This window comes from Centroberyx gerrardi, chromosome 16 (assembly GCF_048128805.1).
Source record: "Centroberyx gerrardi isolate f3 chromosome 16, fCenGer3.hap1.cur.20231027, whole genome shotgun sequence".
Classification (NCBI taxonomy): Eukaryota; Metazoa; Chordata; class Actinopteri; order Beryciformes; family Berycidae; genus Centroberyx; species Centroberyx gerrardi.
The window spans coordinates 28,816,383-28,839,867 of NC_136012.1; the positions used below are offsets into that span (position 1 = coordinate 28,816,383).

The following is a 23,485-nucleotide window of genomic DNA, read 5'->3' on the forward strand; positions in this document are numbered from 1 at the left end:
GGCCTGCTGACATCAGAGGATCAGCCGCCATGTTCACTTCCTGCGTCGACACACTGCTGACTGCAACCAGATGGAGCCGCGACTTTCTTCCTCCATCACCTTCTGAAAGGTTTTGAAGCTGCAGATTGTGTTTACGTTGTGTTGACATTTCTTGGAGCTGGAAGAGAAAGAGCCAAAGAGAGGAAGAGGGCGGAGCAAGGCGGAGGGGGCGGAGTTTGGGTCATGTGCAGAGCCGCAGCTCCGCCTACTATTGGCTCCATAAGGACACACATTAGAAGAAGTTAAATTAGCTGCTGAGACCAAACCTCTTGTGGAGAAAATGTATTGACTTTATATTTTTATCAGAAGTTGGGTTGTGGTCCGTTGACTTCATGGAGTCGGGCGGAGACCTTCAGGTTACAGGCTCCACCCCCCTGATAAATAAATACAGTGTAACATGTGAAAGGTCATGATGTGATCACTGGTTTTTACGGAGACGCGTCCACAAGCAGCAGGGGCTGATGGGAAATGACGGGGGGAGCGTGGGTCGGATGTTTGAGCCTCGCTGCAGAGAGAAGCATCATGACACAGATGATTACCTCTGTGATCACCTCATCTGTTCACACACACACACACACATCACAAACTACACACACATGTACACAAGCAGAAACACACACACTGTCAGGCTGGAGAAATAACATCTAAAATAAAAATAAATAAATACATGTAAGGCATAAAATAAAAAGAAAGGAATAGTTCTGCTCAGTGTGTCCGGATGAGTCTCACAGCCGGCGCTGCAGATTACACCTATTAGTCTTAATTAAAGTTAATGACAGATGTGTCACATTAGAGCCACCGCTGTTAGAGGGAAAGAAATGGAATGACAACAGAGGATCTCTCTCTCTCTCTCTTTGTCTCTCTCTCTCTCTCTCTCTCTCTCTCTCTCTCTCTCTGTCTCTCTCTCTCTCTCTCTCTCTCTCTCTCTCTCTCTGTCTCTCTCTCTCTCTCTGTTTGTCTCTCTCTCTCTCTCTCTCTCTCTCTCAGCTGGAGGATGACATCGTCGCTCGTCCGAACTACTTCACCACCATGAAGAACTTTGCGCTGCAGCAGCCGTCGGAGGAGTGGATGATCCTGGAGTTCTCTCAGCTCGGCTTCATCGGTGAGACGCAACACAGCATTTATATAATAATCATCATCATTATCATCATAACCAGAATTTATACAGAGGCTTTACAGTTTCATCACCAACCTGCTCCCAGCCAGCTGTGTCTCATGATGGAGGAACATGGAGAACTGTGTTAGTTAATAAAGTGTAAAGAAGCAGAGAGCAGCTGATCAGCTTGTTGTGGTGTGGCTGTAGATCCATTCAGTAACGTTCTCAGTAAAAGTGATTTGTTTCCAAACTGTTAGCTAGCTAACTAGCCAGCAAACACACTCATGTTAATGTGAACATGCTAACGCTAGCTGCTACTAGATACGTTAGCTAGTAGTAATAGTGAATAGTAATAGTGAAGGAGTGATTCAGCTGTATCTGAAGCATCTGAAGGTTTCAGCACATTGAAGCTCCACAGGTGAAAATGACAATTTGGGCTGGATTGGTCAATTTTGAGATATTATAATATTTTCTGTCTATAACGACTGGAGTCTTATAAAATATACACAACAATCATGAAAAACAGCTGTGTAATTGTACGGCCATTTTCCCTAAATGACATCTTCCCTGTATATATAACTTGTAGATTCTTTTTTTTATGTAAAGATCTTTTGTTGTTTTTATTTTATGGGGTATTTTAGATGAGCATATAGCTGAAACACTTTTATTTCTCAGTGGATAAAGTGCATTTTCCTGTCTCATAACCAAACAGTTGTTGATTTACAGAAAAAATAGTTTTTTTTTTATTCTAAAAATGTTTTAAAAAAAAAGCATTTTTTTGATGATTCACAAAATAATATGTATATGGTGAAAATCTCAGATTTTTTTCGCTGATATACAAATTATGCATTAAAAAAATGCCACAAAATTAAACTTGAGAAGTAAAAAAGGCAGTAGACCTGGCAGTAAACCAATATATCAATATAGCCAATATATCAGTATATACCAATATATCAATATAACCAATATATCAGCTGAACCCGGGTCTGAACCAGGACTGAAAGACGCTGCGCTGCAACAACAAAGCTCCTCTTTCACTCAAAGTTAAAAAATAAAGTGAAAGTAAAGTTGTGAAGTCCGGAGCCGCTGACAGGATCTGGAGCTGAAACTGATTTCCAGCTTCCAGCTGTGCAGAACGACATCTAAAGGCCGAATTAAAGCCACCAGATTAATTGAAGCGTCAACCTTCGTTTGATCTGGTTTCTAATTATTCTGTCGAGACTAATCAATTACTTCTGTCTTCCTGGATCCAATCAGCAGAGGCCGGCATGTGGAACCGCTCCGCTCGGCCGGAACCGCAGGAGATTAGATTGATCTGCGCTCTGCTTCTCCTCAGAACAGAGTCCAGAGCGGGACAGGGCCCCGTCCCGTCACCGCAGGGTCACAGGTCCGGTCTCAGCAGCAGACGGTCACTCTGTTTACATGGACAGCAACAATCTGATATGAACCTGATCAACACAACAGTCTGAATAAGAAATCACCGTGTAATCAGCATTTTCTGATCCCCTGAACCTGAATAAGGTCATAGTCAGTAAGCAGAATCTCATGAAGACATGTGCAGTATTCTGGTTTCAGTCTCATTACTGAAGCGGTTCAGACTGTAAACACCTGAATCCAACCAGGACTCTCTATCGGAGGATCGGAGCGGCGATCCGACCGCCTGACGCTCCTCGTTTCTGGTTTCAGAGAGAAAGAGACTGACAGCAGGAAACAGAAGAAAGAATCAGAATATTGTCTCATTTACAATAAGGCCAATAGTCGGATTAGTCTGAGATGTGGGAGACCTGAAGAACTAATTCCTAATGGGAATATGGAGACACCTTTGCTGATCAGCGGTCTTTCTCTGGTGTTTTCCACTCTGTATCGGCTCTGCAGGGAAACAAAGACTCTCAGTTTAGACTGCAGCTAAGAAATGATAGTGAAATCTACCAGAGCATCATCTTCATCGTTCCTCATCCTCCCTGCTCGTCTCTGAGTGTTGTTCGCTCTGGTTTTCGCTCGGAGACGCTCACTTTCTCTGCTCATGCTAACTACCCAGTTCTTCTTCTTCTGTTTATTCCAAACAAACCGGAAACACAAAACGCACCACTTCCTGTGCGGCAGAGGATTTTTCGCAGGAAAGAGCGACCAGACTCCGGCTGTTCAGAACAGACAGTGGAGAAGATTTATGAACTGACAGAGGCTGGATCACTGTTGAGTTAGAGCAGGCAGAGAGAGATTTATTTATACGAAAACACTGCAGATTATTACTTTAACTAAAAACTTCTTCTCCTCTGTTCTTGTGAAGTAAACATCTTCAAAAGCCAACAGCAGAGAGCAGAGCAGCAGTGTTTTGTCAGGACAGAGGCTGGTGGACACATGTTGTGTTTTCTGTCCTGAACTGACTCCAGACCTCCAGCTGACAGCCAGCGGGCCGAGTCCCGAACAGGACGGAAACTAAACCACCTGACCTCTCTCCACGTCCACAAGCAGGTTTTAGGTCAATAATTTAAAACGAGATGTAAGGAGAGCTTGTCCATTCAGAGCTGTGTGTGTGGTGTCATGAACCAAAAACACTCTCAATCCATTTCTCCACGTTCATTTTCCAGCATCTCTCTGAGCCTTACCAAGAACAGGCCGTTTCTGTCTCCGTGTCTTTAAGGCTCATTAATATTAACGACCCTCCGTTCCGATCGGCTAACCGTTTCGAGAGCGAAACGTGAGACGCCGCGGCCCGGCGGCTACAGGTAGGGAAAACTCTCCGGTAATAAACGATGACGACCGCTCGACCGCTTTGAAAAAAACACTTTGTTAGTCTATTATTTCTTACAGAAATGATAATGAGCGAACCTTTGTGACGCCGCAAAGTTACGGAAGTCCAAACGGCTCGTTTAGAGGCTCGCTTTTCTAATATGGATTGTGTGGATTTAGTTTTGATACTTTCACCATGTTTAGATACACATCCAACTCCTTTATCATCACAGAGGAGAGGGAGTCCTGTTTACATGATGTGGACCTTTAAAACTGGACAGAACGGAGGTGTCTGAACTGCTTCTAGCTGATATTTTGTGGTGATATTCAGTATCTTTAAATTTGACCATTTTCATGTCAAACAATTACTGAATATGACAAGAATCCAGTAAAACTGAATAGAGAATAAAGACCAGTACCAACTCTGAATTACTAAAAGGTTTATCTTCATACTTTGGATTATGCTAGTGGCCTAGGGTTACTTACACACTGCATGCTAAAGCGTTAGCATGCGCAGCAGACAGAGCTGCGGAGGACAAAATGATTTTGTGACTCTCTGGGGGTCCCGACCCCCAGGCTGAGAACCACTGACTCAGTCTGGTTCGGTCTGGCTGAGTCTGGTTTGTGGTTTGTCATGAGATCGGTCCATCCAGACTTTGTACCACTCTGCCATTGTCTATTGATAGTGTGTGTGCATGTGTGTGTGTTGGGGGGGGGGGGGGGGGGTCACGCTTTGTGATTTTCAGCTAATCAGTGGAAAACACACACAAACACAGCATGGCACACACACACACACACAGCATGGTACACACACACGCACACAGCATGGCACACACACACACACACAGCATGGCACACACACACACACAGCATGGCACACACACACATGTACACATTCACAAGTTCACACTCAGGCACATGCAGACACTACACAGTCACACAGAGACAGAGTGTGTGTGTGTGTGTGTGTGACCGTGTGTGTGTGACTGTGTGTGTGAACGTGTGTGTGTTTGTAGCCTGCAGCATGTGAGTAGTGAGTGTTTTTGTTCTTCCTCCTCTTCCTCCTCCTCTCTCTGTTTTACCCCTCCCACCCCTCCACACACATTCTCTCTCTTTCTCAAACACACACACACACACACACACACACACACACACACAATTATACAGCGTTGTTCTCTTCCCATGAGGCTTTGCTGCTCCACTTTACTCTAATAGGTCCCTGAGCGTGTCCCCAGCCCCCTCCCGCCCCTCCCGGCCCTCATTACTCCAGCCTGACTGCAGGGACAGAAGAATCAAACGCACCCAGTGACTGTTGGGTCTTAGTTAAGCTCCGGGGGCAGCTTGTCGTCGTCTTAAGACTCGCTCACACTGGACGACTTTAAAGGAGAATCCAGTTTGTTAAGTCAGCAGCCTCCTCCGTGTTTCTGCACAGTCAGCAGAGTTCAGATCTCGCTCGGTTTCCTCCTTCAGTCGTTCTTACAGAATGAAAAACAAACTTCCACAGAGCGAGAGAATCCATCACAGGAAAACAACATGATCACAGAAGAAATGAGCAGGAACTCTGGAACAGATTCACCTGCTGTCGACACGAATTACGTGAAAATTTCGTTCCTCCGCCACAAACTGGATTCTGTGCCAAAAACACAATGTGGACCAGAAATTTACAGCTAAAAGTTGGCTGACAGTTAAGGCAACTAAAATTGTTAACTGGTTAACAAACAACTTTGGTTAAGGTTTGGGTTAAGGTTACGGTTAGGCAACTAAAACAACTTGGTTAAGGTTAGTGAAAGGCTTTGGTCATGGTTAAATAAAAACTTAAGCTAAAAATTAAAATGTGTCTATCATCTAGCTAGCTTGCTAACTATCAGATAAAAGGCTTTCCAGATATTCCAGTACACATCCAGTCTGATCCATACTGACTCTTTACTTCTGGATTTTGACAGTTTATCCACCGGCACTTTCTCCATCTTTGTTGTTGTTGGTGATGAAACTGCCAGCCTCTCCTCCGTTGTGATTGGTTGACTGAGAAAAAAGCGGTTCACGTCATTAGAACGTCATTTAATCTTTCTCAACTTTTGAAAGCGCTCCGCTCTGCCAGCTGCCGGTGGCTCTGCGGCCGCTCTCTGTGGTTTTAATGTAAGGAAGGCGGTGGAAGTTTTGAACAAAGCGTTCAGTGTGAACAGTGAACACGGCCTGATGACGACACTCCCTCAGGTTGATGGTTGTTATAAATTCAGTCACACTTCCCTCCACCAGACTGTCTGAAGTGAATCCTTCGGTCTGACACAGATCCGTTCACGCAGGATGAATTTTGATTCCCGGTTGTGATAAAATCTAATCAGTTTGGATGTGAACATGACTGACAGCAGATCTGAGACCTGCAGACTCGACACACTGAAGAGTGAACTCACAGGAACAAATACAGAGAGTGCTTTTAGGAAATTGGATGGATCGCTTCCTGTTTGTCCAGGGTAGGAGCCGTGTGTGTGTGTGTGTGTGTGTGTGTGTGTGTGTAGTTGGGGCCAAAAGTGTTTTAGAGTTGCTTATGATTGACAGGTGAAGTGATGTGAAATACGACACCGAAGACCTGACACTGATCTCTCTCTCTCTCTCTCTCTCTCTCTCTCTCTCTCTCTCTCAGAAATGGTTTTCTCGTTTCCGTTGTTGGATTTAATTTAGCTGAATTAAATTTAGTGTTTCCTGCTTCCGCCTGTCTGTCTGATGCCAAGATTCACCACCGGCCACGCCCGCTCTCTGCTCTGTTCATTATCAACCTCTCTCTCCCTCTCTCTCTCTCTCTCTGTCTCTCTCTCTCTCTGTCTCTCTCTCTGTCTCTCTCTCTCTCTCTGCTTTATTAACCTGACAGGACAGAAGCCTCTGGTGACAAAGCAGCAGAATCAACTGGAGTGAAATTATAGATATTAAAAAATTACAGCGAGTAATTAAACAAAAATCAATAAAGACTAGTCTCTCTCTCTCTTTCTCTCTCTCTCTCTCTCTCTCTCTCTTTCTCTCTCTTTTCAATCTATTTTACTTGGTTAATAATTAGAAGAAGCCTAGAGGCTGGTTGTTATTTCCCCAGAAAGAGACGTTTACAAAGATTAAAAACACGATAAATTCTTATTTATGTACTTTTTTTTTACATTCTATAAATAATCTTGATAATCAGGATTTTCAGGGGTCAAAGGATTATTTAGAGAATGTAAAAAATATATTTCTAATATACAAACTTATTATTGTTGTTCTTAATCTGTGTGATAAATGGCTCTTTCTGGGAAAATAATTAATATTTGCAGCTTCTAGGCTTCTGCTAATTATTATCCACGTAAAATAGATTGAAGAAAGAGAGAGAGAGAGAGAGAGAGAGAGAGGAAGCTGAACGAGAAACAATTTCCCTCCACTGAAAGCAAGAGAAGACTGAAAGAGAGAGAGAGAGAGAGAGAGAGAGAGAGAGAGAGAGAGAGAGAGAGAGAGAGAGAGAGAGAGAGAGAGGTTAATAATGAATACAGAGCAGTAGTCGGTGGTGATTGTTGGTTTTAAACCGACGACACACGATTCTCCTACATTCCCACCCAGTTGGTTTGTGTTGAAACCAGTGGATTTCTCTCCTCTCTGGCAGAATGTTCCAGTTATTTTGAGGGGAAATCAGATCTGAAGTTTGCAGACTGGACTAAGTGTTTTCTGACCTGCTGATCACACCACAACCTAATTACACCAACATGATTATCCAGCTGGAGGAGGATAATCATCAGCGCAGCAGACTCATATTCCTGCTGTCAGGATTAAGCCCGGCTCTCCTGCAGGCCTCCGTCAGGTCCTCAGGAGAGCAGGTTAGCGGTTAGCGGTTAGCCCCTCCTGCGTCATTAGCATTCTGCGGCTAGCTGTCGCTAACGAAGCCGACGGCCGCACAATCAGACAGGAAACTAACGAGAGAGGAAAGGAGAAGGAGAGAGGAAGACGATGTTGGAGACGCTGACGGGGTCGAGGGTTCGAGTCCCTGGAGCAAGGCACTGACAGTGGGAAGGTTGAGGGTTCGAATCCCCCTGCAGTCATGGTCCGGGTTCCTGGAAAAGTATGGAGAATGAATTTGATTAACATTTTCTCATATCAAACTGGAAATATCTGGAGGTGACGTCACCTCGTCTACGATTGGCCGGTTATCCACCAAGAAGAGAAACACAACAAACTACTGGATGGAGGAATGTAAAGACGAAGACGAACCTGTCAGAGTGTGAGTGATGATGCAGCGATTGATCGTGACTCTGTCCTGTCAGTCGTCAATACGTCCAGGCTCTATTGCCCCCCCGCCCCCCCGAACTGATGATGATGGTTCCCTCGCCGCTCTCTCTCTCCGCTCGAAGCGCCGCTTATTCCATCGAAAGAAATTAAACATTTTAGTGTGAATTATTGATCATGTCAGCTGCAGTGGAAAAACAATCAATTATGTCATTATGTGTGTTTCAGTCTCTGCCTGCTGTCGAAGCCTCAGGGAGGAGAAATGTTATTTATTGTTCTAAAGAGAGAATTTACTTATTAATGATTTATTTCTACAGCTTTAGTGAAGAGAAAACGCCTTAAACGAGATATTAGACATGTGGGAGGTTTTTTGTTTTCTGATTGGTTGAAAGTTGCTCTGTGTGTGTGTGTGTGTGTGTGTGAGTGTGTATCACATGTGTGTGCATACATAGATTTATGAAGGTTAAGACTTCCTGATGGGAAATAATCTGTTTACAGGCTTCAGATCCTCCAGAGGTCAGAACCCATTTGAAGATTAAATCAGATCAGATCAAACTTCCATGAAACTTTAATGAAATTTTCCCCCGTGGGAAATTTGGGTTAATTCTGCTGCAGCGTTCATCCTGCGGGCCAGTAGGGGGCGTCCTGCTGCACACTGACGCTACATTAGATTAGAGGAAACTTCATTAATCATCAGGAGAAACTGGGTCGAGACAGAGAGAGATTTAGATTAGAAAGAGACCAACAGAGAGGAGGGAAGATAATATAGAACTTACTGAAGGTTATACAACAAATACAACATATTGAAGATAAAACAACATACTGAAGATAATACAACATAATATATTGAAGATGTTGTGGTGTGGCTGTAGATCCATTCAGTAACGTTCTCAGTAAAAGTGAATAGTGTGATAAGGTGGATTTGGTTACTGTGACACAGTAAACTGTCTTGTCTTTAGCCCTAGTCTCTACTCCAAAACACTCTGAGTTGTAGCTTGAGAAGAGTCAGCTCAGTTAACCTGAACAAACTGTTAGCTAGCTAACTAGCCGGCAAACACACTGATGTTAATGTGAACACGCTAACGCTAGCCGCTACTAGATACGTTAGCTAGTGTGCTAATCAGATGTGTTAACAACAAGACAGTGATGTTAGCTGACCAGATACTATGGTTAGCTAGCTAACAAGCTGACATTATCTAAACACTAAATCAATCAGATGGATCAGTGATGAAATGATCAGTTCAGACAGAAATTAACCATCTGTTCAATTCTGTTGAGACAGAAACACAGTCAGCTGTTCAGAGCTGAGGACCTCCAACATGGCCGCCAGAGGAGTCTGTTCATGACATTTATCCCCTTTCTGTCTCTCTGTCTCTCTCTCTCTCTCTCTCTATCTCCACTGTACTGTATCCAATAACGCAGAACCACCATTGAAAAAAAATCTCTTATGTAATTCCCTCGGTGTGTGAAGCTGATGAAACAGTTGCATTGTGGGTCGAGTGACAGTGAAGTTAATGGAAGTGTCTCTGTTGCGCTCTCCCTTCATCACACAGTCTTTGTTCTGTTTAAAGATGAAAACCGATCAGCCGGTAGGACTGGATGAGGCGCGGCAGCAGCAGGACAGACGGGCCGCTGCAGGTGATGTTCTGTCTGCAGAACATCAAAATATCAAAATACATCGCATCCTGTCCTCGCTCTCATACGCTCTTATCTCAAGTTAAAGTTACAATGACTTTTTCACCTCCTTAGCTCCTCCTCCATGCCATAATATACACCTCTTTAACAACAAATGGCAAAAAAATATATTTTCTTGTATGTTTATATCAAAATCTCATCCCTTCTCCTTCCTGGAAAACAGTGTATCTTTAATGATGACATCATACTGTACCAGGAGGCGTAAACAAAAACTTTTTGTCTCGCCCCTCCGCCCCTCCCATCCAATCCAATCAAATCCATCCAATCAAACTGCCTTGTACTTGGACCCACAGACAGTACTGTCTGTAGTTGTTGGACCCACAGACAGTATTGTCTGTAGCTGTTGGACCCACAGACAGTACTGTCTGTAGTTGTTGGACCCACAGACAGTATTGTCTGTAGCTGTTGGACCCACAGACAGTATTGTCGCCAGTCAGCTGTCAGTTGAAGCTCCGCTGCCTCTTGCTGCAACAACGAGTCCAAACTGTTTGTCAGAATATCTCCAGAGAAGCCGTTTGTGTCTCCACAGAGTCGAGAGGAAACAGACTCAGTTCCAGGAAATCACAGAACTATTTTTCTCTGCCGCAGCACAGAGCGCTGTGGGGTGAAAGGCGGTTCCTGGCGGAGCGATCTGGTTCTGGATGGTCGGGTCGGATCGTAAACAGTAGAGTTCGGTAGGTCGTGTCGGTCGCTCTCCGGATCGTTTTCACAAACGGCTTTTCTGGAGATATTCTGACAAACAGTTTGGACTCGTTGCAGCAAGAGGCAGCGGAGCTCGCTGCTGCAACTGACAGCTGACTGGAGACAATACTGTCTGTGGGTCCAACAGCTACAGACAGTACTGTCTGTGGGTCCAACAGCTACAGACAATACTGTCTGTGGGTCCAACAGCTACAGACAGTACTGTCTGTGGGTCCAACAGCTACAGACAGTACTGTCTGTGGGTCCAACAGCTACAGACAATACTGTCTGTGGGTCCAACAGCTACAGACAGTACTGTCTGTGGGTCCAAGAGCTACAGGAGGAGGAGAGGAGTTATATAGAGGAATTAAATCTATGAACTGATCCTTTAAAGAAACAAGATGTTCTCAAGATGCCGTTTCACCATGACTTTAAAAATCCTCTCTACCTTCTCTCCTCAGCTGTGATTTCTCTTCTCTTCTCTTCTCTTCTCTTCTCTTCTCTTCTCTTCTCTTCTCTTCTCTTCTCTTCTCTGTCATCATCATACAGGCTCAGGAATTTTTGTTGCTTCTATAGTCAGGCTGCTGTGACCTCTGACCTTTCACCTCCTTACTGCTGGTTGCTTGTAATGTTGGAACGTATGTATGAGTGTAGGAACCTCAGTGGGTCAGAGAGTCACAGAAATGACTGGAATGGAAACATGAAACAGTGTAAATCTTCAGAAATGTCTGTTGTAACTTGTAAACACACACACACACACACACACACACACACACACACACACACACACACTCAGTCAGTGTTGCATCAGTCAGTGTGAGTCACTGCTCTCAGATCAGTGCACTGTACCAGCTCTGACATCACACAGGACACACACACACACACACACACACACACACACACACACACACACACACACACCTCCACTCCGTCTCATTTTCTCTCTCAACATGACACAGGAGAAGTGTCAGACATCCTGTCAGTCTAAACATGGTTCACTTTTCTCCTCCTCTCCTCTCCTCTCCTCCTCTCCTCTTTTCTCCTCTCCTCCTCCTCTCCTCCTCCTCTCTCCTCTCCTCTTTTCTCCTCTCCTCCTCCTCTCTCCTCTCCTCTCCTCTCCTCTTTTCTCCTCTCCTCTCCTTCTCTCCTCTCCTCTCCTCTCCTCCTCTCTCCTCTCCTCTCCTCCTCTCCTCTCCTCCTCTCCTCCTCTTTTCTCCTCTCCTCTCCTCCTCTCCTTTTCTCCTCTCCTCTCCTCCTCTCCTCTCTCCTCTCCTCTCTCCTCTCCTCTCCTCCTCTCCTCTCTCCTCTCCTCTCCTCTCTCCTCTCCTCTCTCCTCTCCTCTCCTCCTCTCCTCTCTCCTCTCCTCTCCTCCTCTCCTCTCCCCTCTCCTCTCCTCTCCTCTCCTCCTCTCCCATCTCCTCTCCTCTGCCCTCTCCTCTCCTCTCCTCTCTTCTCCTCTCCTCTCTTATGATTCATATTTTATTATAAATCCGCTGAATGTACGAAACATTAGAGCCACTCCCTCTTTCCACTGATGAGGTGAATCCAGGTGAAACCCATTTTTCCTTATTGATTTCCTTTATTAAATCAATACCGATCACACAAAGAGAAGCAGACGAGTTACAGAAGCAGCACAATATCAGGAATATGAACAGATATGAATTTCCCCTGTTATATTTTGCTGCGATTTTATAATATTCCTGTGCTCAGTTATGTGGGGTTTTTTTTATCTGTTAGTTATCATGTTCCTGCAAACGTTTTGGCAACACAAAGTCTCTTGTCCTGCCAGTACAGCTGGTGAAATTTGAATTTGATAGAGAGATGGAGAGAGAGAGATAAAGAGAGAAAGGAGATGAATAGAGATAGAGAAATGGAGGGATGAACAGAGTGATGCAGCGCAGCGGGAGGGTCGTCTCTGAGCTGAAAGATGTTGATTGTGCACATGGCTGCTGTGTGTGTGTGTGTGTGTGTGTGTGTGTGTGTGTGTGTGTGTGTGTGCGTGCGTGTGTGTGTGTGTGTGTATTTGTAGCCTGTATTCATCTTTATCTTGTGTGTCTGTGAACTCCATCATATCTGTTCACTGTGCCAACAGTACGACTGACTGAGCTTCAAAAAACAAACAAAAAACTGCTGCCTCCATTAAGCACGGTCCTCATTCAGGTCCTCATTCTGGTCCCCTTCCTGTTCCTCAGTCCAGTCCTCCTCCTTCAGGTCCTCATACTGACCTGACCCCTTCTGAGCCGTCTGAGCGCAGCGGCTCTGTTAAATCCCTCGGTGTGAACGTGCCTCGCTCCGGCGCTGCAGGCGGATCTGGAATTCAACTGTTTCAATTTGGGTTCATTTACTAAGTTTAGCTTCAGTCCAGCCTCATTACGTCTCCTGGCTGGTTCCAGATCAGCCCTCCGCCTCGCCGCCGCCCCCTGCAGGCCGGACTGTCTGAGACCAGGAGGGCAGGAGCCGGGCTGAACCTTCTGTTGGCCTTTTCAGTTTCCCTCAGCATCGTCTCCAGCCCGCAGAGACGTTCTGCTCAGTCATGATTTTATAATAATATAATAATCATACTTTATTTATACAGCACTTTTCAAAACAAGTGTTACAAAGAGTTTCACACAAACAGATCAAAACAAGAGATGATAAAAGCAATGTGAAGATAAAAGATAAACCATAGTCAACCCAAGTTCATCAGATAAAATGTCAGACAAAACAAGTTTACATTAAAGAAAATAAATAAAATACAAATACAAGAGAGAGGAGTGATTATAAAAAAGGCCTTCTGATAAAAACAGACCTTTATTTCCCATTAAAAGCTTCACTGAGCATCTGTACTGGGAGCTTCCCAGTCCAAACACAGTCCTGTACTGGGAGCTGCCCAGTTCAACTGTACTGGTTCCACTGAGCAGCAGCAGCAGCTGGGGGTTCAGTGCCTTGCTGAAAGGAACCTCAACACTTTAACTTTTTAGAGAGGAGAGAGCGTTTCCTCTTCAGTTTCTTGCCCAGATTCTCTCAGGCTGAGATTTGAACCAGCAACCTTTGAGGAATATGGATTGAGTAGAGCAGCGCCGCCCCCTGCTGGGAGCCGACAGACTGTATGGATGTATTGTTTTCTTCCTCTGGTGGGAGACTGGAGCTGCTCAATATGAACTTCTCTTTACAGTCTGAAGAGCCTTGATCGATGGTAACACAGAAAACTAAATAACTGAAAGGATTACCTGCCTCTGCAGACAGCAGTAAAGTCCCTCTACACTGAACTGAACTAGACTAGACTCAACTAGACCAAAATAGACAAACTAAACTAAACTACACTGAACTAAAATAAACTAAACTGAAAACCAGGAGATTAAACAGAACTAAAGTCAACTAAATTTGATTAAACTAAACTCTCTTCTTCTCTCACCAGGTAAGATGTTCAAGTCGTTGGACCTGTCGCTCATCGTTGAGTTCATGCTGATGTTCTACAAAGACAAGCCCATTGATTGGCTGCTGGACCACATCATGTGGGTGAAGGTGTGCAATCCAGAGAAGGACGCGGTGAGTAACACAAACTAAGACTCTATATCCACCAGGAACCTCTCTTTAAGACTGGTTCTCCACCAGGAACCTCTCTTTAAGACTGGTTCTCCACCAGGAACCTCTCTTTAAGGCTGGTTCTCCACCAGGAACCTCTCTTTAAGACTGGTTCTCCACCAGGAACCTCTCTTTAAGACCGGTTCTCCATCAGGAACCTCTCTTTAAGACCGGTTCTCCACCAGGAACCTCTCTTTAAGACCGGTTCTCCACCAGGAACCTCTCTTTAAGACCGGTTCTCCATCAGGAACCTCTCTTTAAAGTCGGATGTCTACATGTCTCTCTCCTTATTTCCAATGAAATGAGGACTTACTGCTTTTATAATTCTAGTTTCTTAGTTAGTTTGGGTGTTTTATAGTGTTGTAATAAAGGGTTTGTGTTTTCTCTCTTCTACTCTTCCTCCTGGTTCTGCTTTCATCCTCATCCTCTCTCCCTCTTCCTCTCCCTCTCTCTCCCGCTTCCTCTCTCTCTCTCTCTCTCTCTCTCTCTCTCTCTCTCTCTCTCTCTCTCTCTCTCCAACAGAAACACTGTGACAGGCAGAAGGCCAACCTGAGGATTCGCTTCAAGCCGTCTCTCTTCCAACATGTCGGCACCCACTCCTCTCTGGCTGGAAAGATCCAGAAACTCAAGGTAAAGTGTGTGTGTGTGTGTGTGTGTGTCCAGCCTGTGTATGACAGAACTTCAGGAGAAAGAGAGGAGCATAAATAAGAGGCCTGTTTTCTTCCACGCATGAAAAAACACAACCGAGCCCGACCCGAGCCTGAATTATTTACCTAAAAAACAATTCCTACCCGGCCAGTACCCGACACCCTGCCCCGGTCCCGTCGGGCTCGGGTCGGGTGACAGACCCTCGTGGCCCGAATGTGCAGCGGGGCGGGGTTCAGTCAGCCTTCACCGGAGAAAGGAAGATTGAAAGCCACTGCAGTCTGAAGCTGCGGTATCCGGTGGCGGCGGCGGCGGCCTCCGCTCCTGCCAGCAGCCTCGGCTTAATGCCTCTGATTGCTGTGTTTAGAGCGATGGATATTAGCCTGGCCGACCGGTGCTGCAATCTAGCCCGATCAATTAAGTATTGATCCGGCCGTCCCGGACCGGTGCTTCCTCAATTGAACCACAGAGGCCCGGCTTCATGGGACCGTGTATAGAGAGAGGCTAAATACATCTATTACCCTCCAGCCAGGAACACTCACCAGGCTTCAGTCAGAAAATCAACCCTGAATTTAAAAAATAAAACTTAAATTGGAAGAACCAAAGTGGAAGTGGGATTTATTCGTCCTTACAGCAGCAGAGATTCATTCCAGTGTGAGACATCCTCCATCTAAGCTAACCATACTCTTACAAAATGACTGCTGGGGCAAAAGTAAAGCATATTATGCATTATAATTAAAATTATAAGTCATATTAAGACCTCTGCTTACAAAGTTGTTCTGTTGTTGAAGACAGAATCATCAACATCCTTCATTTCAGGTCGCATTTTTTTTTTTTAAATGAATATATCTCTTTGGACAGAAACCCTTCAAATGTTATTATGAAGTTGTGCATTTAAAAACTTTTTTCTCTCTCACAGTAGATTCACAGTGATGAGAAACTTGGCTGAAACAAAAGCAGAAGTCAGGTTAATTTTTCTACCTTGCTCATAGATGCCCAGGAAAATAATGTCAAGAGACAAGTCTTTAGACTGTTGGTGCATCTAAATAACACTAACATTAATCTCTTTCTATTTTTATTCTCTTTAGTTTCTGTTGTCTTGTCAGTGTCTTTGGAGTGTCTGCACATTCATTCCTAGCTGTCACCACTGAACCAAGGCTGTAAATAACAAGAATTAGTCATTAAGGACAGCCAGCAAGTCTGGCAACGATACCAGTCTGTCTGAATGGCTGCTGGCAGTCCAGGATGACTAACTCTTCATGTCTGGTGGTCAGAACACAGTGGGGACATCTTACAGTCTGTGTTGACTCTCCAGAGAGACTGACAGGCAACAGCAGAGGTGGGGACTCAAGTCACATGACTTGGACTCAAGTCAGACTCAAATCACAATTTTAACTGCTTGAGACTTGACTTGATGCATGAAGAGAAGACTTGAGACTTGACTTGACTTAGGTTCTGGTGACTTGGGACTTGACTTTGACTTGAAAAGGTTTCTAAAGTCTTGAATTGATACTGGACTCTTGATTTGTTCTGACTTGAGTTGCTGTTCTACATTTAGACTTGAGACTTGACATTAATGACATGGACTTGACTTGGTGATCTACATTTAGACTTGGGACTTGACTTCAGACTTGTGCCTCAAGACTTGAGACTGACTTGAGACTCAGCGACTAGAATATAATGTGAGTGTAGCTGACTGCTTTCCCCTGTTGAATACTTCTTGCTGCCTGAATCTCTTTCCTCCTCCTATCTATCCATACAGCTGCCCTGATTCTCTTTATTCTCTTTAACTGTACTGCATCAGTCCATGGAGAAGTTGGTTTAAACTCATCAGTCCTCTGTCTCCTCTGATGCAGGATAAGGACTTTGGGAAGCAGACCCTCCATAAGGGTCACGCCAACCCGCTGGCGGAGGTGACGACCAGCCTGAAGACCTACCAGCACTTCACCCTGGAGAAGGCCTACCTGGGAGAGGACTTCTTCTGGGCCTTCACCCCCGTGGCGGGGGACTTTATACGGATACGATTCTTCACCCCGGTCCGCATCGAGAGGTTGGTACCAGGGGCACCGGGGATACCAGGGTTTACAGGGTCACCGGGGTACAACAGATATCCCAGAGAGTCCCAGAGAGTAGCAGAGAGTCCCAGAGGGTACCAGAGAGTCCCAGAGGGTACCAGAGGGTATCAGAGAGTGCCAGAGGGTACCAGAAGGTACCAGAGAGTACCAGAGAGTCCCAGAGAGTACCAGAGAGTCCCAGAGGGTACCAGAAGGTACCAGAGAGTACCAGAGAGTCCCAGAGAGTCCCAGAGGGTACCAGAGGGTATCAGAGAGTGCCAGAGAGTCCCAGAAGGTACCAGAGAGTACCAGAGAGTCCCAGAGAGTACCAGAGAGTCCCAGAGGGTCCCAGAGGGTATCCGAGAGTGCCAGAGAGTACCAGAGAGTACTAGAGAGTCCCAGAGTGTACCAGAGAGTACCAGAGAGTCCCAGAGAGTACTAGAGAGTCCCAGAGGGTGCCAGAGGGTACCAGAGAGTGCCAGAGAGTCCCAGAAGGTACCAGAGAGTGCCAGAGAGTCCCAGAGTGTACCAGAGAGTACTAGAGAGTCCCAGAGAGTACTAGAGAGTCCCAGAGGGTACCAGAGAGTACCAGGAAGTACCAGAGGGTACCATATACTAAAGGGTTATTAAATTTGCTTAAATTGGTATTTTCAATCTTTCTTTTTACTTTCCACTCCATCTCTCTATCACTATCTCTCTCTCCGTCTCTGTCTCTCTTTCTCCCCCTTTCTCCCTCTCTCTCTCTCTCTCTGTCTGTCTCTCTCTCTCTCTCTCTCAGGTATTTCTTTCGGAGTGGGAACATTGAACATCCAGGAGACAAACTCTTCAACACCTCAGTGGAGGTTCTGCCGTTCGATGTGAGTCTTACATCAAAGATCACTCATTAGTTTAAAAAAACGGTCCAACTTCTGGTCTTCAAAAGTAGGCGATAAACCTTACTATACCTGTTACCTTAGCGACTGAACCAATAACTTCATAAAAAAAGATCAATTTTATCTCTGGACGCTAACAATACTTCCAAATAAACCTGAGATGTTTTTAATATCTAACAGAAGAACATATTTCACTACTACACATTAGTATCCTTACATTGAGAACTGCTGAAAGTTCCTGGAAATCACGCAGAGTGAGGGATTGCTGCTTTTTTTCTTATTTCTATTCATGTATCAGAAGAAAGTAGGATAAGGCTTTTTGTCACGGCAGGAGAGAGTAAGATCTGCTGAAAGAGAGAGGAACTCCTACTGTGATGAAGCTCGGGAGAGGAGGAGGAGGAGGAGAGGAGGAAGGAGAGATGAAGCAGAGGAAAGAGGAAGGAGGGAGAAAGCAAAGAGAGGAAAAATCAGCCAAGAGTTACAGACAGCTGAGAGAGAGGAAGTTGATGAGAGAGAGAGAGAGAGAGAGAGAGAGAGGATGAGGATGAGGATGAAAGCAGAGTTAAAACAGAGCCAAGAGTTACAAACAGCTGAAGAGAGAGGGAGTTGACGAGAGAGAGAGAGAGAGAGAGAAAGAGAGAGAGGAAAGAGAGCGAGGACAGGAAGGACGGAGGCGGTTGCCGGGGGTAACGCTGACAAGGAGAGAGAGAGGGAAGCAGGGAGGGAGATGAAAGCAGGGGCTGATGGGAGAGGAGGATGAGGAAGATGAGGAAGATAGACAGGAAGTAGAGCATGACAGAAGAAGAGTTGGCAGACAAGGAGACAAAATGGCCATGCTGGTCTAGTTTTATATTGTCGTTTTTATTATTATTATGTATTTGTTATTATTATTATTATTATTTTTGTTAAAAACAGTTTCTCTAGAGGGAGAATTACTATTAGCAGTAGCAGTAGTTGTAGTAGTTTTTTATTAAATAGAGAGTTTAAAGATTTGAACATTTGAAGATTTGAACAGAATCTCTTCTGTTTTTAAAAACTGTTTTTAGTGAACAAGAAAAGAGAGATTTCCCCTGTGAAAGGTCAGAGGTCACTGTCCTCCCTGTGGCAACATGACTATGACAGGGCCATAACACACACACACATACTCACACACATACTCACACATATTCACACATACACACTCACACTCAGCAGTGTGTTAGATGGGATGATGGAGGTGGATGTCTGCGGTGAAGAAGTGCAAGGTAGTTAGATGATGTAACCTGTGTGTGTGTGTGTGTGTGTGTGTGTGTGTGTGTGTGTTGCAGAATATCCAGGCGGATAAAGAGGCCTTGAGGGAAGGGAGGGAGAAAACACCAAAGTACCACCGGACAGAAGACGGCTTCATCAGAATAGGTGAGTCATGAAGCATCAGAACAGCAGCAGCTGCTGTGCTGTGTGTCCTGCTGAAGTGTCCTGGAGCAAGGTAGCAAGGCAGCGAGGCAGCGAGGCAGCGAGGCAGCGAGGCAGCGAGGCAGCGAGGCAGCGAGACAGCGAGGCAGCGAGGCAGCGAGGCAGCGAGGCAGCGAGGCAGCGAGGCAGCGAGGCAGCGAGGCAGCGAGGCAGCGAGGCTCTGAACTGTAGGAGCCGCAGCTGATGACTGAATCAGAACAATATAATGTCTAAATATCAGAGTTTCCATCCAAGCATTTTCATGTGAATTATGACGAGGCTGGTTGGAAATGACTGTAACATTTCTGTAAAAAATCTGTAACATTTCGGTCCATCACAACCTACAGAAATATCATGTGTGTCGTTTTTAACATGTAGAAGTCTCCATGGTGGTTGTATGACCATTAGTTGGAACGTTGGAATATCATGCCAAAGAACAATAACAACATGCCAAATACTGATCAATACTGATCAATACTAAACAATTCTTGAAAGATTCCTTTGGGTTCTGCTTGATGTTTAGACAACAGACTGTACATATCAGTTTAGATATTGACAGTAGACTGTATTAGAGTTGATCTCTGTCATAATGAACTTAACGAGCAGTGTGTTAACGAGCAGTGATGACGATGACGTCATCTGGTTTTATTCAGGCCAACATTCCTCTGCTTTTGTTTTCCTGCAGCAGTTACAGTTCACAACGCAGAGGGGACACACACACACACACACACACACACACACACACACACTCACAAGCTGAGACATTTCACACTGAAAAATATCTTTAATCCGTTAAATCACCATGTAAACAAAGCCAGTAGTGGGGAGGCAGTGTTTAACTGGTGAAAGAACAACACTGAACACTAAAACGCTTCATAACATAATAATATTCAACTTTATTTATGTCACAGAGTTCACACTGTGCTTTACAGGAAGAAGGGTAAAATATATTGGGAGATAAAAACAGCAAACACATTCAAAAGAACATTGGGTTGAATCAAAATAAATCGCTATAGCTAATAAAATTAGTTAAGAAACAACACAAAGTTAAACATTCATTCAACATGAAAATATTTTTTCCGATGTCACCTGGGAGCTCCGTACTCAAACGAGGGTCAGCAGCATCGTTAAGTTGCTCAGCATGAATAAAGTTTATCAGCAGGATTCACACCAGTGACATCACAGGTTCATGGCTGACTGACAGCAGCTGGAATCCTATTGGCTGAGCAGAAACACACACCTTCTGACCAGCAGGTTGCTAGTTTGAATCCCTGCAGCAGTTGAGGAAACGAGGCTGTGGATGTTCTATCTCCTTTTCTCCTGTGTTTGTACATTCAGCACAAAACTTTTCAGGCAGTTCACATTTTGGTAACTGTTGAATAAAAGCCATAAAGCCCATAATAATACTAACACATAATACCCTGTGATGGGCAATAACAGTAGATAATACTCTAGACGGTGCTCTCTACTGGGATTAGAGGCTGCAGAGACGCATCACTGTCACTGATAATCCCACAGGAACAACCTGAGGATTACTGCTGAGTTCAGTCTGATCAGTCTGAACACTGCTGGGCCTTCACAATAAAACACCACATTTTATTTAGTCAGGTTGGTCTAGTTATCTGTACAGAGAGCTGTGATGTTGGTGATGTAGGAGTTTATTCTACTGCTGACTACCTGAGTTTGATATGAGAAAATGTTTCAGGATGTAAAACATCAGCGGTAAACGTCAGGTTTTGGTGTCAGTCCCTCAGAATCAAAGAGCGAGGGCTTCTTTCTAGAGCCGCCATTTTGCACCAAGAGACGTTCAACAATCATACAGGGAGAAATCCATCGTAGAAGAGGAGAGAGACCAGTTTCTCCACCACAGTTTGCTTTAATTCTAAACTGTAATTCCCTCATTTTAGTGGTGGTATTAATGGTATTGATGGTATTGATGTACTGATGGCATTGATGGTATTGATGGTATTGATGGTATTGATGGTACTGATGGTACTGATGGTACTGATGGTATTGGTCGTCTGTCCTGCAGGAGTGTTCCAGAACGGGGTGGCGGAGGGTGAGGTGGATCCAACCTTCGGGCCCCTGGAGGCCCTGCGTCTCTCTGTGATGACGGACTCTCCGGTCTGGGTGATCCTCAGTGAGGTGAGACGCTCCGCACGGCTTACCAGTGACAAACCAGGGTCAAACCGGGGTCAAACCGGGGTCAAACCAGGGTCAAACCAGGGTCAAACCAGGGTCAAACCAGTACAGTACCTCGACAGTGTTCCAGGGGGCATTGAAGAGGTTCCAGGAGTTCTTGATGGGGTTCCAGAGGTTCTTGGGGAGGTTCTGGGGTTCCTTGGGGACTTTCCAGGGGTCCTTAAGGGGGTTCCAGGGGTACTTGAAAAGGTTCCAGGTAGAGTTGAGAGGATTCAGGGGATTCCTTGAGGTGGTTCCAGGGGTTCTTGAAGGGATTCTAGCGGTCCTTGAGGGAGTTCCAGGGGTCATTGAGGAGGTTCCAAGGGTGCTTAACAGGGTTCCAAGGGTGCTTGAGGGAGTTCCAGTGGTTCCCCCGCAAAATTAAGAATCTTTCCCCAATCAGAGAAATATAAGAACGATTTTTGAGATTTCATCAGAGGTTTCACTCTCACCTCTGTTCTCTCTACAGTTCAATACTAAACAACAACTAATAATTCCCCCTAACCCTAACCCTGTGACATGAAAATGTTTGAGATCAACTGACCCTGACCTCTGAACTCTGACCCCTGACCTCTGACCTCTGACTTCTGACCTCTGACCTCCTGGTGGACAGGTAGGGAGAGGAAAGACAGCTTCCTTGCAGGGATCCTTAAGTTTCACAGACAAGAAGTACAGAGAGGTTTCTGTGAACTCACACATCTGAGGTTCCTACCAGGCTTCCATTCAACCAGTTCACTGATTATCACCTTCACCTGCTGTCTGTGTGTTCATACTGGTCTATTCTGGTTCATTCTGGTTCACACTTCTCTCTGTTCTTCCCTCCTCCAGATCTTCATTAAGAAAGCAGAGTGAAGCTCCGCCCCCTCAGCGTTACCTCAGCGCCCTCCGAGCGTCCAGCCGGGCCGACCGGAGGCTCCGGTCCGGTCTCGCTCTCCAGTTCCCCACCGCGGTGCTGCAGCGCCGCCGCCTGGCCGCAGCGCGTCCTGCAGGCCGAGCGGTCCGAGCCAGACTGACAACAAACCTACAGACTGACACCAGGCGGCCGACGCGCCGCAACACGCAAAAAACATCCTCAGACGACGCTGTATTTAGTCAAAAAAACAAGCTGTATTTATGTACATAAGGTGTATGTTGAAACACTGGTAATTCCAATGAAGTTCTGATGATGAAATCGCTGCTTGGAAATCAAAGACTCCGCCTCTTCCTGTCTGCAGCCGGACCGGACCGTCCTGCCCGTCTGTTCCCATGGTAACATGTATGTGGATATATGCGTAGAAACGTACACACTGTCATATGAACGAGCTGTCAGTGTGTCGATGTGTAGATAGATCAGTCAGGCAGACGCAGCAGAGCGACGGGTTGCCTGTTTGGGTTGAAAACCTGTAGAGTAAGCTGACGGGTCGTCAGACAGCAGGAAGTCCCGCCTTCTCTCTGACCCGCTTCCTGTCCGGACGGTGGAGGGAAACGGCCTTTTGGACAGACGGCAGATTTAATCAAAGAGAAAAATGTAGCGACGACAGATACCCAGAATCCTATGCTGCGACCTCTGACCTTCTCACAGCGTTACGCGTTAATCATCACGGTTTGAAACTACTGACGAAGGAGGCTGGTTTTATTTTTTTAACGATTCACAAAGTCTTTATTGTTGCTGAACGCAAAATCAAGTTTATTTTTTTTATTTTATGTTAACTGAGGCCTTTTCACTGACGAACACCAGGACGTCCGACTGCTCTCTACTCTACTCTACTCTACTCTACTCTACTCTACTCTACTCTACTGTTCTGTCCTGACTGCAGTGTAGTTTCCGGTCAGCGGCTGCAGCCTCGTTCCCACAGAGTTTCACGTCTTTTCTTTCTCTCTTCAGTCTCTGATCGACAGCTTGGTGATAAATTCTCTCTCCTTTAAACTTTCCTGTTTCCCGGCAGACGCTCGCTGCACAGCGGAGTGTCGCACCGGTCCAGAAACCAGTTTGGCTTGTGAACTGGTCCCAGTCCAGACTGGGTTTCAGCAGACTGGGTTTCAGCAGACCGGGTTTCAGCAGACCGGGTCTCAGCAGACCGGGTCTCAGCAGACCGGGCAGCGGCTCGGCCTCCGTCCCTCCGCTGCATCAGGAAACATCCGGAGGTTTTTCTTGTAAGATGCACTGGAATGCATTACTATTACCTTGTGTTGTCTTTTGTATCCTTTAGATAAAATCTATTTAATGATGTTACCTTCTATCCAATCTGTGAATTGTAATAAAGACAGAAATTTCAAATGGA

General features: G+C 45.4%; 1 protein-coding gene across 1 annotated transcript; it reads left to right on the forward strand.

Annotated features, from left to right (window-relative positions):
• The first annotated feature begins 1,029 nt into the window (after nucleotides 1-1,029).
• mgat4b (alpha-1,3-mannosyl-glycoprotein 4-beta-N-acetylglucosaminyltransferase B) lies at nucleotides 1,030-23,485 on the forward strand. The gene is made up of 8 exons (XM_078289146.1): nucleotides 1,030-1,141; nucleotides 13,875-14,005; nucleotides 14,564-14,671; nucleotides 16,543-16,736; nucleotides 17,519-17,597; nucleotides 18,920-19,007; nucleotides 21,076-21,188; nucleotides 22,053-23,485. Exons 1-8 carry the CDS (start codon nucleotides 1,069-1,071, stop codon nucleotides 22,074-22,076), a joined length of 810 nt encoding a protein of 269 aa, XP_078145272.1. The 5' UTR covers nucleotides 1,030-1,068; the 3' UTR covers nucleotides 22,077-23,485.